At 37.7% G+C, this 16,675-nt stretch overlaps 2 protein-coding genes across 5 annotated transcripts in view; one reads left to right on the forward strand and one right to left on the reverse strand.

Annotated features, from left to right (window-relative positions):
* The window catches only part of LOC134811897 (protein disulfide isomerase Creld2-like), a 66,008-nt gene extending 65,243 nt beyond the window's left edge, over positions 1-765 (forward strand). For 2 of the 3 annotated variants that reach the window (XM_063819035.1, XM_063819037.1), the window contains exon 10: positions 132-765. In XM_063819035.1, coding sequence (XP_063675105.1) covers positions 132-361 — 230 coding nt within the window. In that variant the 3' untranslated portion in view covers positions 362-765. The remainder of the gene's footprint in view (positions 1-131) is intronic. The other variant, XM_063819038.1, reaches the window with a different exon arrangement.
* Positions 646-10,249, reverse strand: LOC134811896 (geranylgeranyl pyrophosphate synthase-like). Of its 2 annotated transcripts, XM_063819033.1 has the most exons (8): positions 9,829-10,072; positions 8,658-8,804; positions 7,319-7,501; positions 6,792-6,935; positions 3,913-4,045; positions 3,532-3,708; positions 1,543-1,631; positions 646-1,387 (listed from the first exon to the last, which is right to left on the reverse strand). In XM_063819033.1, the coding sequence occupies exons 1-8, from the start codon at positions 10,003-10,005 to the stop codon at positions 1,238-1,240; spliced, it is 1,200 nt and encodes a 399-aa protein (XP_063675103.1). In that variant the 5' UTR covers positions 10,006-10,072; the 3' UTR covers positions 646-1,237. The 2 variants fall into 2 exon arrangements, with proteins under 2 accessions (XP_063675103.1, XP_063675104.1); XM_063819034.1 differs by lacking the exon at positions 8,658-8,804 and having other exon boundaries at positions 9,829-10,249.
* Between the last annotated feature and the right edge of the window lie 6,426 nt (positions 10,250-16,675).

The raw sequence follows: 16,675 nt of genomic DNA on the forward strand, positions 1-16,675 counted from the left end.
TTTTCACTTCAGTTTGAAGACAGATATATTTATTTAAAGCTGGTTTGTATTCAATACAATATAATATAGTTTGTGTATTTTGAAAAGTTTCGATACATAGCCGGGAGTTTTAATGTCTAAAATTTTGCCAGATTTATACGCTAGTGAGGATGAGGAGGATGATCCGGTAGAGGGGGATGAAACTAAAGAGGAGTCAGAAACAGCAGCTAACGAAGATGACACGGCAATTTCTGAAGAAAAAGATGATGACGATTATACGGAAGTTGAGGACTCAGAGGACACTAAAACTCCAAAAGACTCAATTAGTTCCGAAGATAAGGCTGAATCTGTAGAGGAGACTAAAAGTAGAGATGAATTGTAACATCAGATGATTAGTTGTATTCATCAGAATAGTATCACGTGACATAATAAGAACTAGCTTTTACATTATCACACACGACAACCTGCAATCTTCATATAAATTTTCACTATTTTAATTTTATTTATTTCCTAAGGATTAATCAGACGGATTGTGATCATCATGTTAGGATTTTGTATAGCGACCGGGTTGATGCTATTGTATAGCAACTATATTCGTATATAGTAGTATGGTTTAGTTTTCAATTTAAATAACAAATAAAATGATCATACTTTTTTTTTCTGTTTCACACGTAATTAATTGTAAAATACAGCTGCTCTCAAATCATCAGAAAAGATAGTAAGTATCCAATAAACGTAAATTAAGCATATAATAAATATCAAATTCTCAACTTTATCTACTAGTACAAAAGTGGCCGTTATGATTCCAATGATTTTTACTCGAAATTAATTAAATACATCAAAATTGTAAATTGAAACTCTACATATAAACACAATTTAGGCAAAAATATATTAGGAAATTTTGTACCTACAGGTACCATTGGGCCTTTCGTTACGCCACTGGTACCATTATAAGAAACAATCTCTAAAGCCACCCAAACAACCGTGTTATCAATAATATACATTTCACTCTCACCCGCCAACAGATTTTATAACAGTAAACTAAACATGGAATTATATTTACAAAAGTTTAATAGAGTAGGCAATAATAATAACTTTGTGTCGATATCTCAAATATGGTACAGAGTGACCAAAGTAGACTGCTTAAGTAGACTGGTTATGTCTGAAGTCTGAGATATGAACACATAAAAACTAAAGAGCAAATTCAACTAAAGTGGCATGTTCCTGACAAAACCAAGAACAATCTATAAATAGGACATTACTGGACGGTCTGTATTCTTGATGGTGATAGTAAACCGACAATTTTGATAAACATTTTATTCCCTCCTAACCCCTCAATTTGTTCTAACAAGTCTTTTTCTAATGTCTCTAGCAACTCCGTTGTTTCTGACTTGACTTTTAATGATTCCTGAAAACTATTAGTGTGAGGAGATCATATGACAAAATTTATGAAGCTTGCCTGTTAGGTTAGTTTGAAAAAGAAGACAGGAAGTAAGCAAATTGGCCCGCACAATTTTGCATACAAAATGGAGTGAAAATATTGCAATGTTGTGTACTACTTACCAAGACCTGACAGCAGTAACTTTTAATCTCATCACTAGTTGTTCGTTGTTTTAATATGGACGTGACCCTAGTAGTCCCTAGCTCCCTCTCTGAAAAAAAAATCAGTTTTAATTAAATATGACATTAACTACCACACAACAATGGCGTAACGAAGGGCCCCGCTGAGCGGGGTGGGGGCGCCATCTTAGGGGGGCGCAAAATAACTTGTTAATATCCGTACTCTACCAGTGTCACTCATAGTAATAGTATTTTTTTCCGAGAAAAATAGCAACGCTTACGTCAATGCCATTAACTATCAATTTGTGTGACATGTGCATAGTGGCAAAACGTAAATTGACGTAAACGCAGTTATATTACGTAATACAACTGCGCGCGCAGTGATCTAACACCCATTAATATCTAGACAAGAAACCTGCTCAGCTCGATTGAATTATAAAATAAACGCGCGTGCTGCGCTGAGCATTCAATAATTTTGTTATTCGCGCTTTACGTAAAAACCGATCCTGAAGTAGAGTTTCAGCGATATTCAGAGGATGTGTTCTCGGTTTTTGTAGCACGGCCCTATCTTGTGATTTGCCAACTTTCGATCTATAACCAGTATTATTCAACCTTATTTTACCTTAACCACTCTAAAACGGTCAGATGTAGGTGGGGGCACCGGGTAAGCGTGCCACAAATGGGGGCAAAAAATGGGGCGTGCCACAAATGTGCCACAAATATTGAGAATACATCGCCTTGTTTGTGTCCTAATCGCGTCCGACTGTCTCTAGAATCTAAACACTTTTATAGCGGCGAATAACCGAACAAATAAAATAAAAGATTCACCGCCTTAATGACCAACCAGAAATTCCTATTTACGGAAAATTGTCACTAGTACTTTTCTACTACTTTTCTTTAGAGGCAGGAAAATTTGATTGTAAAATAGCCTATTACAACCTTATCGAGACTGTCGGATTGATCTACGTAAAGGGATTCGCATACAGCATCAAAAATTAAGTTTATTCGAACCATACGTACCTCACGGATAATTTAAACTTCAGACATGCATTTGAGGGTTTAAAAGTTAAACAAGAGACCTACAGTCGCCTGTAGCTGTAGTGACTATTGTCTGGGAATTAAAATTCTTTGTGTTTTAAATTACCCCGTCGCAATGCAAAGTTTAAATTGAATTACGGCTAAACATCGAATTCCGATACATTTTAATACCAAACAGTTTGGACGATGTTGAATTAGCCCAATTTGGATCATGGTTTAGATACAGCATAATTCAATATTTTACAGACAGAGTCACATCTACAGTAGACATAAGTTTTCAGTGCTGTCTCGACAAACACCACCAATATGCAGTATTATCTATATTCTATATTTACATGGCTACATGTAACAGGTGAAACTACACACGGTACTGCGGTACATAACACGGATGTTTTTACATGTAAGCCTACTCACAACTCAACTCTCTTTACAGAGTGTAAGTAACAAGTTAATGACCGTTTGATGGCCGGTTAATGATGGGTTGAAACGGTTAAAATATGAGTTAAAACGGTTAAAGGTAACATTAACAGGCACAGGAAATGCTCCTTATTGGTTAAGTTTCAAACTCGCTACTTCCACATTGCACATGGTACTAAAAGGAGCTGCTGCTATAGTTCGTGTGTGAGGTTACAAACGGGGTTATAAGGTTACAAGGTGGCAAATGGGTGGCATATGTCCCCAACTAAGTGTTTACTACATAAAATTCGATGAAGCATGGGTCAATTTTCAGGGTTGTTTCGTACGAGGAAATTGAATTTCATCTAGTTAAGACTGGTAATTTTACAAGTTGAGACTTGAAAACAATAGATTTACTAACAGACTTATTTAGTGTCTTTTAAGGCTGGAGCTTGGTTAAATAATGCTGAGCTTTTGGCGCCGAAAAGAGGGTGATATTGATACTTATAAAACCTGTATTATTTGTTATTATATTCCATAATGAAAATTCAGACATACCTTTTATAATTCCTTGAATGATAACCCAAGAGTATTTACCCTCAGTTAAGTCTTCACAATAACTCTTATTAGCTGCATACTTTACGTCCCACAGATTACAGAAATCATCTCGTATTTGAAAGAATTTGGAAAATGTCTCCAGGAATTTCCGTCCATTATCGTATACCAGCTTTGTCTCTAAAACAAAAGGGTGGATTTCAAAATCTAATTTCTCATCTAATGTGCCGTTTCAGACAGAGAAAGATAGATTAGATTAATCGAATGCTGTGATTTCGTTTCTCAATTGATATAACTAAATCTACAAATCAAACAAATGCTGGGCCCTAGGTAATTGGTGCCACATTAAGACAGATTCATAGCATATTGAAATTCCGTACATACCTGACTGGTTACGGAAAATGTACATTAAATCGAATGCCAGCATCATGAGACCGCCAGTTTTCTTTAAGACCATGTCAATGTACTCATCAACAGTGGGGCAAATGTAGTGATCCCTCCAATGTATATCCAGACCCTGAAAATATTTGCAAATATTAATGTGATCAACAGATTTACTGCCCAACTCCCTCGCTAATATTGAGGTTTCTTCAATACGATATAATAATGTTTGATACCTGTAGCTTGGCAGATCTACATGTAGGTTTTTTAATAGTAAATTCCAGGATACCTTTCCTAACAACTGCCTGATACTACCAGACTATCCGTACCTACCTCGGCACATTCTTACAATTTCTATATAAATTATTGAAGGAACTGCTAACTAATGATTACACGTTACATATTCAAATATAGGGCCTGTGTTTAATGAAGTTGCTGAGAATTAGGAAAATTTCCCCCTTTTCCGGGTCTGGTGTCGACATGATGTGAACTAATAACTTTTTTAATGACCTGTACTTCTTATCCACATCCTGGAGCCTGTGTGTCCAGTTCTCTCAATCCCGGTAACTTACGTCCTGAATCCAACGAATTACTCCTTATATGGTGTTTGCGTTGATAATGGTAGGGTTGAGACCAGAATAAGACAGTGTCAACCACAAGTGCCAAACATTCTGACTCTGATACTCAGGGGGGGAGCCAAGTGGATATTTGTAGATATTTGTAGATTAATGTAGAATGGATAATCCACGAAAAAAGTGGATGACATTCTACAAATTTATACATTTATCTCCAAAAATTCAGTAGAATTTCTGGGCACATATTTGAGATTACATTTTTTGTAGATAGATATCTTATCTTATCTTATCTTATGAGGATTCGTTGCGACGCAACAAGGCCATCGAATGAGTCGACCACCTTTGTTATTTTACTTCGGCATTACCTGCATTACAATGTAAACCAGCACTTTCAAGGAAGAGCTTTACAAGAAGCCGAAGGATCGTTCCTAAGGCCAGCAACGGTTAAGGCACTATGCCACACTTTCTTCGCCCGAGGCTTCGCTGTGTTGATCAAGCACAGCTCCTCATTTAACCCTCACACCCGATTTCTCGAGCATTCGGCTGAGTGAACCGTGGGGCTACATAGACCACTCGGGATCCTTAGCAGAGCGTCAACGACGCTCACCCCACGACTAGGGGGGTGAGCGTCGTTGACGCTCTGCTAAATGTAGATATTTGTAGATTATTGTCAATTATGGATAATTTACGAAAATTCTACAAATTCTACAAATTTATACATTTATCTTAAAAAATTCAGTAGAATTTCTGGGCACATATTTGAGATATACATTTTTTGTAGATAAATGTAGATATTTGTAGATTATTGTCAATGGATAATTCACGAAAAAAGTGGATGACATTATCCAAATATCTACAAATATCCACTTGGCTCCCCCCCTACTCAAACTAGCAAGGGAACCAACATTTTAAAACTACAGTTAGCTCTGCCAGCCTGCCAGAACGACAGCACGGAATGACAGATGGCATCAGTAAACTGGAATTAGAGTACGAAACCGAAAACCTTGTTTGTGGAACCCCACCAGAACCGACGAACGCAATTTCGGTCGGTTTTAACAATTAAATAAAGCACATTGTTTGGTTTCAACGTCATACTGCTCTTGTTAAAGCTGCAGAATTATATGAATTGGGTCTTGGGACCTTAGATTTGAAATCAGTCGGCAGAAACGTTGTTATCAGTTCAGTGATCTGAGGAACCCCAGAACAAGCTTAACCAATTTCGCTGTCTACGAGTTTTGCCCTTTTCTCAAAGTCTTCCTAATTCCTTCGAGTCGTAAAATATTTTGATATTTATGCAAAAATGCAAGATTGCTATGAACAATTATTGCAGAACCCCTTGGCTAATGTTGGGATAATTAAGCCTTGGCGCTTAAGGCTATGTTTTGTAGCTTCGTTGCTAAGATGACTATTTATATCTTATACCTATTTAGTATATATAATATGGCTGGCTAATGAGTTAAACAGCTAAGCAAAGTAAGTACTAGTAGAATCTTGATTCCATTAATTATTCATGCACCCTACTGCACAACACACACTGGCCTCTTTTAAACAGATCCCCTAGTCACGTCACAAACCTATATCTCATATAATATATTATGTGATATAGGTTTGTGACGTGTATATTAAATGTTCATCTTCATGAGCGGACTGTTGCTGGTTTGTTTCTAAATACTCCTCACAAATACTCCTACACTTAATAAAACCTCCCACACAAAGTAAACCAGATCAAGTAACATATTTCAAATTCTTTGAAACTATTGCTGACGTCACCATCCATTAGTTCTACTACCACCAGATACCCCAAATTTCAGGGAGCTTCTCCTGCTACCTTACGTAATTCAAATGTACCTGGCCATCTAGTTACAAGATACAAAACCACCAGAGATATTTTAAAATATTCTCGACCGTTCCATGCCAGATGAAGCGGGAAACGTTATTAATGTGAGATCTTATTAAGGACTTAAGATTGAATATCAAATCAGATTTTGGGTTTAAATATCGGTACGGAGTGCAACTCTTTAGCGTTCAGGGTCCTGGCAGACCCATCCAGACCCGGACGTAGAGCAATTCGAAGGACGAAATATCGAATGTTTTTCCGGCCAAGGCTAGCCAATATGAAATGGAGAACAAACATAATTATATGATTAATTGGTGAAGCAACTTTAAGATTGGATATAATAACAAACATTAGTCTACTGGTTTCTGAGCTCCAGATCCAATAATCTTCAATGTTGATATGAATATGAAACAATGAGCAAAAAATTGAAAAGTTTTTTATTCTAAAAAAACAGATAAAATCCCACACACCTGTCCCTGATGGAGTTTGATCATCCAATCGTGAAATATCTTACTAGCTTCACTCTTATCAACATTTTTAGCGGTCGTCATGCTTCCCAACTCCAAGGCTATCTTACCCGCTTCGAAGTACTTCAAATTGGCAATGTTGATTACCTGCGAGATATGGGCGCTGGTTTAATATCGGGATCACTGCTAATTAATTGAAAGTAGCAAGCATTATCACGTTTTGTTTTCAGAATCCTCAAAGTTTGTATTTTAAAATCTGATTGAATGAAAAATTTAAACGATTGGATGTACGGAAATTCTCACATTATTAGCTGTTTTTATTATCGATAGCTCGAAATTAATTTATCTTCTGTTGTTCTGACCAAATTCAACTAAACGGCGACTAGAGCAAGCCCGGTCCTTCAGCACCCTAGCTATATATGACGTGTGTATGACGTATTTCCCGAACACTTTCTATGCCTGATTGGATTCAGAATCGCGAAAACTGAATTTATATCTCTCAGAAAATGAAAGACTCAAAGAATGCCCACCTCCGAAATACCGTATATAAGATACGCGGCAGGCTGGCCTCTCCTCATCTTGCTATTATCCTGAATGTCGTCTATAAGGAGGGAGGCTTCGTGGAGCATAGTTATCACTTCCTTTATTTTCTGCAGCACATTCTTCTCCACGCCCAGCCACAGGTTCATCGCTTCTATCGTCTGGTCCCTGATCTGGTGAGGAAGGAACTTGTTGAGATCATGTCAAATATTTTTATAAATGACAGGCGAGAAGGGCAGTCTAGTAACACTAACAGTCGAGATCTTACAGTAGAATCTGTCATCATATTTAGGGTGTTTTCTTGTTCATCTACTAGTCTTAAATATGTAATATAATCAAATATGTAATATAATTTTCTATATTAAAATACAGTTGCGTTATCCTTGTGTCCCTCTGAACCAGTTACAAACTAATTAACTTTAATAATTAATACCTACTCCGACTTTAATATACAATTATACGAGAGTAATTTCATTGCTACAGGCTACTCATAATTCTACCTATAAATATTTGCATTATTTTCAATTTTAAGTAATGAATTTATTTGTATCATGTAGATCATCTGAAACCCTTGCTGTTATTAGTATTACCTGATACCTCAATAATACCTAGCGGGCTTCAGTACCATTCACACAAGTTTAATGTGAGATATAGCTAATTATAATTCAATATTCGAATCGTACGAATGACACCTAATCGTACGAATAACCCACAGAAAGCTTACATCACGTTTTTTCTGTATGTTGTTTTAGTTACCAAGATTATGAATAGAAGTACAGATTTCTCTTAGATATAAGATATCTATAATTAGAAACAGCTTAAAGTTTTGCTTAATCAGTTTATAAATATCGTTAAAGCACTTGATATTAGTCACCAAACTATATAACCCGTATGGTAAGACACTTAGAATTAGTTAGAATATCTCACCGGACCAATAATAACTGTGGGGATCAGAGTTTACAAATTGAGGGACATCACATAGTCAGACTGTGAACTGAGTTTCTAAGTGATTATATCAGACTATCTAACTGATCTGTATCGCACCATGCAACGCTCACGCGCGCTCAAAAGTATTGATCATGCTTTTGTGTTATTCAGTCTAGAATAGTCTCCTTCATCGAAGTATCAGCTTTGATAACATCAGAATTCAACATTTAAGAGTTCGGGCAAGATTTGTGCCGTCATTGGTTATCTTTTTAAGAGCAAATCGTGCATGTTGTCAACAGAATACACATATTTTAGGATAGATCGTGCAAGTGCGTGGATTTTCTTAATCATATTCAAAGCAGATGCACGTGCACATTTCTACCTGCACGTGCAAAGTTCTACCTTCGGAAACAGAAGGTTCAAGAAGTCCTGTTCCAATTCCTCTCCAATGGGCGCTTTTCTTATATCCCCTCTGCCACACAAACACACATTGTGGGAAGGAACTGGACTTTTGCATTTAGTCAACTCAAACTCGTCGGTAGAAATCGACTGGTAGAAAATGGATTTGGATTGGTTTAATGTATTCATGTTTGGGGAGGTTAAGATATGGCGACCAAGCAAGTCAGCAAAAATTACCAATTACAAAACCAATTTCACACAGTTTAGAATATACCTAATCATTGACTATTTATTACATCACTGATTTTTGATTTATTTGGTATTAGGTTAAAATTCGTGCAGGAAACTGAGAGATATATTGTTAAGCCAAAGGTTATAACATGCCGGATTCCACCGCTTTATTATCTCTCAATTTACAATTGTTTGGCATTTTGCCGTTGACTTAAATCAATGTCTTGGTTTACATTATCAAGGAAGGAACCGATAAATTATTGATTATCACCTGATTACTCAACAAGCATCTAAATTAAAGTTTAACATTTCTATTTCAAGTTTTGCACTTTACAGTTTCCTGACAAAATCGATCACTGGCTTTTTCTGGTATGGGCATTGGGTAGCTACGAAATTTTATTTCGAGCACGAGTTGAAACTTTTAGACCTGTCAAACAGGAAATCATATAATGTGATTATAAAACGAAACTCCAGATTCAATCATTGTCTATTCGTTACACATGCAGGACATCAAGATACAGTAATATCAAAGAACATTACAATTCATCTAATCATATGCCTTATCTAATATCTATGCCATATATGTACCATATATGTGCCACCAGGCTAGTAATCTTAGGCCAGTCATTTGATATTGGTGGGAGCTTGTGAGAAATGACAAGATATCGGATTATAAATTTCTTTGATAAAGCTTCAGTGCACTAGGTACTGTTAATTTCATAACCATTAACCATGTAATATCTAGCGTATATTGATGCAGTTATATTACATTGGTTAAGTCTAAATTACTGTCCTAATCACTACAAGATGGATCACATAAAGTTAAGTGAGCTAGTTATCAGTCATTAGTATGTGTAATATTTGATTTGGTGAAATCTAATCAAAATAAGTTAATTTAAGATTAACTTAACTTATTTCTAATTAGATTTTAAACTTGACTTACTGCTTTGCCAGGGACTTGGGTGTGGTACTTGTAAGGTTCCTCCAAACATCTCATGTACTTGGCATTAACTTCGTCTTCAACATTGCTGCTTGTATGACCGCTTGCATGACCACTCGCATGACCGTTAAGATTCTTTTCTTTTAACTTGTCAACCGAGCTGCCATTGCAATGTGTCATATCTAAAAGAAATACTACAGTAAAGTACCTAGCTACTAAGCTACTGTTTTCAAAATGAATCGCTCAATTATCTGTGTTTATAAAACAAATGGTGCAGACACAAAAATAAACATACCAAACAATCACTCACTACACCAAATATCGGATTTCCAGGAGGAGGGGAGGACTACTGGTACTAATTACTGGGTAGCTATTAAGTAACCATAGTAATTATTGAACACAACCACCGAGCAGCTCTTAAACTAAGAAAAGGGGAAACAATAAACAAAGAATTGGTTAAGAAGAAATAATAGCAACCATTAGTATTGCATTGTGGAAAGTGCCCAATTAAATAAGGACCATTGTCCTGAACACCGTAAAACAATAAACTGAAATTAAACAATTCTATGATAGTGTACATTACATGTGAAAAGGTATCAGCCACCTCTTAAAAGTATGGGCTCCCCCCCCCCCTCCCCCAACACAAAATAATTGTAACAAATCTGATTACACGGTCTACAATAAACATTTTAATTCTCACAATAAAGAGTGCCCATAATAAAGTGGTATTTTCCCTTGTATTTGGGTCGAGGAGACGAGAAGTGAAATACTTTAATTTGGGTACGTGATATCGATTTTGCAAGTACAATCTCAATATTTCTCAACCCTCACGGAGGAGTGTTATAAAGTTTTTGTACTCTATAAGTGTATATTCACCTACAAGCATAACTGCTTGGCGTGATGAGGTACATCTTTGATTGGTCGAAGGTCCTTCAACAACACAGCATCATCACTTTCATAGTAGTCCCCGGCTTATGACGGGTTCATAGCGGTATTAAACATGTTTTTCTGGGCCCAAACATTCTACGCTCCTACTATGCTATTACTGGTCTCTTGACTAACTCTCAATCATCTAGTCTGTCCATATGGTAGTGTTTCTGGACAAATAGATGGTATACGATGCCCTCAGGCTGATCTCAGCGATCTTCATGCAGGCCTTCTTCTTCTCTTTGTTCTTTACGTTCAGGTGGTTCATAAATGTTGGGAGGCTATAGTTGTAAATGCCTCGAGCTCCCACTTCTACTGTCTGGAGCTTGCAAGCCCATCCGTTGGCTTCTATCTCTTCTGTCAGCTGCTGATATCTCTTTATCTTTCAATATCCAACACAATATACTCAAAACTCCACTGCCACCTCTCTGGCCTAATCCAAAGTGTACCCAGATAGTCAAAACAATTCCAAACTGTTTGCAATCTCTAAACAATCCCAAACTAAACTCCCGATAACCAAAACAGAGGTGTGAAAAGTAAATCTATGCTAAAATACTGAACAAATACTGACATTCATAAAAACATAAAATATAGAAAACAACATTAATCAAGATAAGAATATAAAAAGTTGCAAGTCTGTTGCTGCCAAAATTACCATAAAACACCCACAAAAGTAATAGAACTTGTACACATAAAGCCAATATATGATTTTTGTGGCTGATCAAATGAACCACTTACATTGCAGTGTGCTGCAAACAAAGTACAGTAATACCCCGATTTACTGCCGAGTTTGGGAGAAAGGTAAAAGCCACAGTTTTAAATTTCAATACTTTCAACACTACTATATAACAAATAATTTGAGGACCCCTAAACTGCCACTAACTCAAATTTTGTCACTACCTCCCATGACTACAGTTTAAGACCTGCTCCCCTTTCAGCAGGATTTTTTGAGATGCCCCCAAAGATAAATAAGGAAAATAAAGTGGCCGGGCCGGAATCGTCAAATTATATACAATTACAGGCAAATGTAAAGATAATCACAAGAATGATGAACCTATGTCCAATGATCCTATGTCGCCCAATATGGCCTCCCCAAATCCTAATAATCAGAAAGTATTAAACTCAACCGATCCTATCAAACCTCAATCCTCTTCTTCGAGATATGACTTTCGGCGCCACATCAGAATATAGAAACCTTTGTTAAATAAACCTCAAGTCCTAGAAGTAAACTCCAATCATAAAACAATAGTTGATAAGAGAAAAAAATGTAGACCGAATGAGAAGGATAAAATAGATGACGTATGTCCTATATGTAAAACCAGAGTTGAATGGCATGTATATTGTATATGTAGATGCTTTGCAGTGTGAGGAGTGCGAGGTTTGGATTCATAAGGCCTGCTTGTGTATGAGTGATGAAGAGTATGATGATCATAAAACCAGTGAAGATGATGAATGGTATTGGGACTGCTGCCAGTTGAATAGATCAAATAATGTGACATGGGGTACCATGGTTGGGGAAGGGTGTATACGGTCAGAACTTACGGGGATATATGATGAAATTATTACATGGTGTAGGAATTTGTTTATGGTGCTAATGGGTAAGAGTGGGGAGAAGTTTATCAAAGAGTTGACACGACTTTTGTACCTTTTTGTGAATAAAACGGCCTGGGAGTCTTTCACTGCAGCTAGTCCATATATTTATCCCTAATATGTTACAGAAGGCTTCATGTAAGTCCAAAGCTAGAGGCAATGCGAAGTACTTGGTAGATAGACTAGAAAAGTGGAAGGATGGTGACCTCAATTCCCTCATGGATGAAGCTCATGTCATCCAGGAGAAGCTAAAACGAAGGAAAAAGTATGAAGATTCATCTCAAATGAAGGGCTTTAGCAGGTTAATGATGGTGGGTAAAATAGGTCAGGCCATGAAGCTCATCAACAATGAAGACTCAGTTGTTGGGTTACACACATTGAATAGAAAGATCAAGAGTCTATTACAGGAGAAACATCCTAAAGCTGAGACACCTCCAGCTGATATCCTTCTACCTATAACAGCGCTGCAGGCACAGTCGGTGATATTTGCTGAAATATCTGCAGAGCTAGTTGAGAAAGCGGCACTTCATGTTAAGGGTTCAGGTGGCCCAACCCATTTGGATGCAGTGGCGTAACGAAAGGCCCTGCTGACCCCGCTGTGCAGGGGGGCGCCGTCTTAGGGGGGCGCCAAATCGTCGTTTGAATGTGGGACAATTTCGAAAACTTAACTAAAGTACTAGCAAAATTGCGCGTTTTGCTCTAGATACACACTTTTTTAGAGATTTTACCGGCGTATTCTTTAAAATCCCCTAATTTGCTCAATTTTAGGGAGGGGCACCAAAAGGGGAGGGGGCGCCAACAGGGGGCGCTTTTTCGGCAGGGGGGCGCCAACAGGCAACGTTACGCCACTGTTTGGATGCAGATGGGTGGAAAGACATCTTGTGCTCCAAAGCATATGGGAAATTTCCTTTTCATTTTCAACTCTGCAGTGCAATAGCAAAATTTGCAAAGTGTTTGTGTGTAGAGGATGTAACCCAGAGAGTCTGAATGAGTTTGTGGCCTGTAGACTGGTACCTTTGAATAAGGGGGACGATAAGAGAGGTAATCCTGTCCTGGTGTACGGCTGGTGGGGGTAGGAGAGGTTCTTTGGCATATTGTTGGCAAGGTGGTTATTGGGTAATTAAGGATGATATACAAGAGGCTGCAGGACCTCTTCAGTAATGTGCTGGGCTAGAGTCAGGCATTGAGGCATCCATCAGAGCAGTTAAGAGGACATGGGAAGATCCTAAGACAGAGGCAGTGCTTCTTGTTGATGCAGATAATGCGTCTAACAGGCTTAATCGCAAAGCAGCTATTCACAACATCAGGCAGCTATGTCCCCCGTTTCACCAATACCTGAAAAACACCTATCAGAAATCAGTTAAGCTCATTGTCAACAACATATATTCGTGTCAGATCATTTACTCTGATGAAGGAGCAACGCAAGGTGATGTGGCAGCAATGGCGGAGTATGCTATCGGTATTCGTCTTCTTATCAACATCCTGGCCAGCGTGACAAAATTAGGAGAATTGATGCAAGCGTGGTATGCGGATGACTCAGCAGCGGCCTAGCAGGTACTCTGAAGAAACTCCGGCTGTGGTGGGATTTACTCAGTGTGAACGGTCCTAAGTTAGACTACTTCCCTAAAGCAGTGAAGACTATTCTTATCCTAAAAGAAAAATCAAGATAAAATTAAGATAAAGGGCAGAGTAGACAGCCTCAAGTTAGTTAAAGAATTACGCTTGAAGAAGGAGCTTGCTGAGATAATGAGTGAAGTGGATGAGAATACCAGGGAGTCACTGCAGCTGGTACAAGAGCATGGGTCAGGAGCTTGGCTTACATGTCTCCCCAGTCAACAGCTAGGGTATACTTACAGCAAGCAAGACTTCAGAGATGCTGTTCATCTCCGGTATGGTTGGGACATCCCTAACACCCCAATATTTTGCGATTGTGGAGCCAAAAATGATCATAATCACATCCTCAACTGTAAGAGAGGGGGTATGTGAACTACCGTCATAACAACGTGAGAGACTCAAATGCTGAATACCTTAGGCTGGTGACCAAGGATGTGAGGATTGAGCCCCTGTTGACACCTATAGAATCAGCCAACTTCCAACAAAAGGGCAACAATGCTGATAAGGCTAGGCTTGATATATCAGCAAGAGGAATGTGGAGCATATTTGAGAGGACTTTCTTGGACGTGCCCATTTTCAATCCTAAATCGTCTACATATCAAGGAAAGACCATGCCACAGCTCTACACTCTGCATGAGAATGAGAAAAAGAACCAGTACATAAACCTAGTGCTACAATTGGAGAAAGGGTCATTCGTCCCCCTTGTATTTACCATGGCACCTGAGGCCAAGCGTTTCATTAGGAGACTTGCTGTGTTGATATATATTTACTGGGCCGCGCTCAGCCTGTCATTCCGCCAAATCTTGTTAATGAACAAAATAGCCTGGGGTCCTCAGGTAGATATGTATTGAATGTATGACGAGGAAGTGAATTTTTGTCTTTGATAAATTTGGTACCAAAACAAAAAATTTGCCTTCACGTTTGAATAATAAAATTTTATCGTAAAACATGATCATTGGTTCAAAATGTATGTTGGCTTCTTTTACATTCACAATTGAGCATTGTACTTAGTGTGAAATGGACAAACAATTGCAAATTTCTTGGTTAATATTAATATTACCTAGGGACCCCAGGCTATTATATTTAGAGAAACAAATTTTTAGATAAACAAATTTGAATTTTGATCTTTATTACAGATTAAACATATCATATATAACCATAAAAGCCGCGCGTCGGCTGATTGCCTCAACTTGGATTGGTAGTAATTTCAGATTACAGAAGCTGAAGGACGGCAGCTCAAAAGCCCCAGTGAACCATCGGAAAGATCAAGGACTCGAGTGCCAATAGTGGCTTTTTCGAACCCATTTTCGCCGATTTGCTGTGGCCCAGATGAGCCGCGCCCTGCTGCTTAACGGCACATGATGGTTTTTGTTTCAATACTTATTTAAATTTAAGCGATAATTCATTTGGTGGTTTACAGTTTTTGAATCATGTTCATCATTTATTTTTCGTTCAGTTATCACGTGTTTACAATTCAGTCATACCATGCATGCATAGTCAACATTGTTGAGGCAACCAGCTTCTGCAGTTCAATAATTGGAGACCGAGAATATAAATTGATCGAAATTTACAATTCATCGTTATCAAATATAGTCAATAATATTCTTGATTCCATTTAGTACATACTAAGTTGGTTTTATTCTCTTGCAACACTACTGCACAACAAAAACTGCGCCTGTCCACCAGCAACAGCGCAGTCATAGGTGTGCAGCCAAAGCTAGGCCACACACCCATGGCCGCGCCGGTTAAACAACTTTATATTCAATCGTTATATTAGGAAATTTTAGTTAATTCTTTGATCACTCTTCAGTGCCGGTGGGCAGGCGCCCCGCATAGTTGGCTTTCCAAATTTACAGTCTCAAGAAAGCCGAAACGGTAATCGAGTCCCGGAGCAGAACACACATTTAGAAAATTGAAAAATTAAAATTAAAATTAAAATTAAAATTAAAATTAAAATTAAAATTAAAATTAAAATTAAAATTAAAATTAAAATTAAAATTAAAATTAAAATTAAAATTAAAATTAAAATTAAAATTAAAATTAAAATTAAAATAACAAATTAGAAATTAAAAATTAACAAGAATTTCGCCGCGGTTACACCACGCACGATTAATTTTCCCTGCTTAAACCGTTAATATTTGCAACGAAAAGTTAATTTTATCGATTAATAAAAATTAGATATTGGATTATTTTGTTGTTAAAAACTTGCGATATTTTCATCGTCATTTTTTTTTCATTGCGCGCGTGCAGGATTGCACGTAATCGAATATTTAGTACGCCGCGCACAAGTTTTGGGCTAATTTATTTTGAACGGCATCGTTTGACAATTGAAATTCGCGTTGGATACTGCAATTAACTAACACATGCCGAGCGTCGCGCGCAGCATAACAGACGCTTCCTATACTCATAATTATAGGGGAGTGGTCTATATTGCGAAGGAGCAGACTTTTGTCGACATCGTAGGACCGTCGGGCCACCTCATATATCCAAACCCGATTACTTATTCCCTACGATCTTTTTGCCTTCGGCAAGAGCAGGGAAAAAAATTACATGACTACGAGAGTCCAGACAGGCGACAAACACACAAACCGGACGCACAGTGGCTGAAAAAGCGCAAATTGCAAACTAAGTATTTTCGCGCGTTTTCGCGCGTTTTGACAAGATATATATTATGAGCACTCTTTAAATGCTTTTCATAAATTCCAGAACAATCCTTTTA

The sequence above is a fragment of the Bolinopsis microptera genome, chromosome 2, assembly GCF_026151205.1.
Source record: "Bolinopsis microptera isolate Bmic1 chromosome 2, MBARI_Bmic_1.0, whole genome shotgun sequence".
NCBI classification, from domain to species: domain Eukaryota; kingdom Metazoa; phylum Ctenophora; class Tentaculata; order Lobata; family Bolinopsidae; genus Bolinopsis; species Bolinopsis microptera.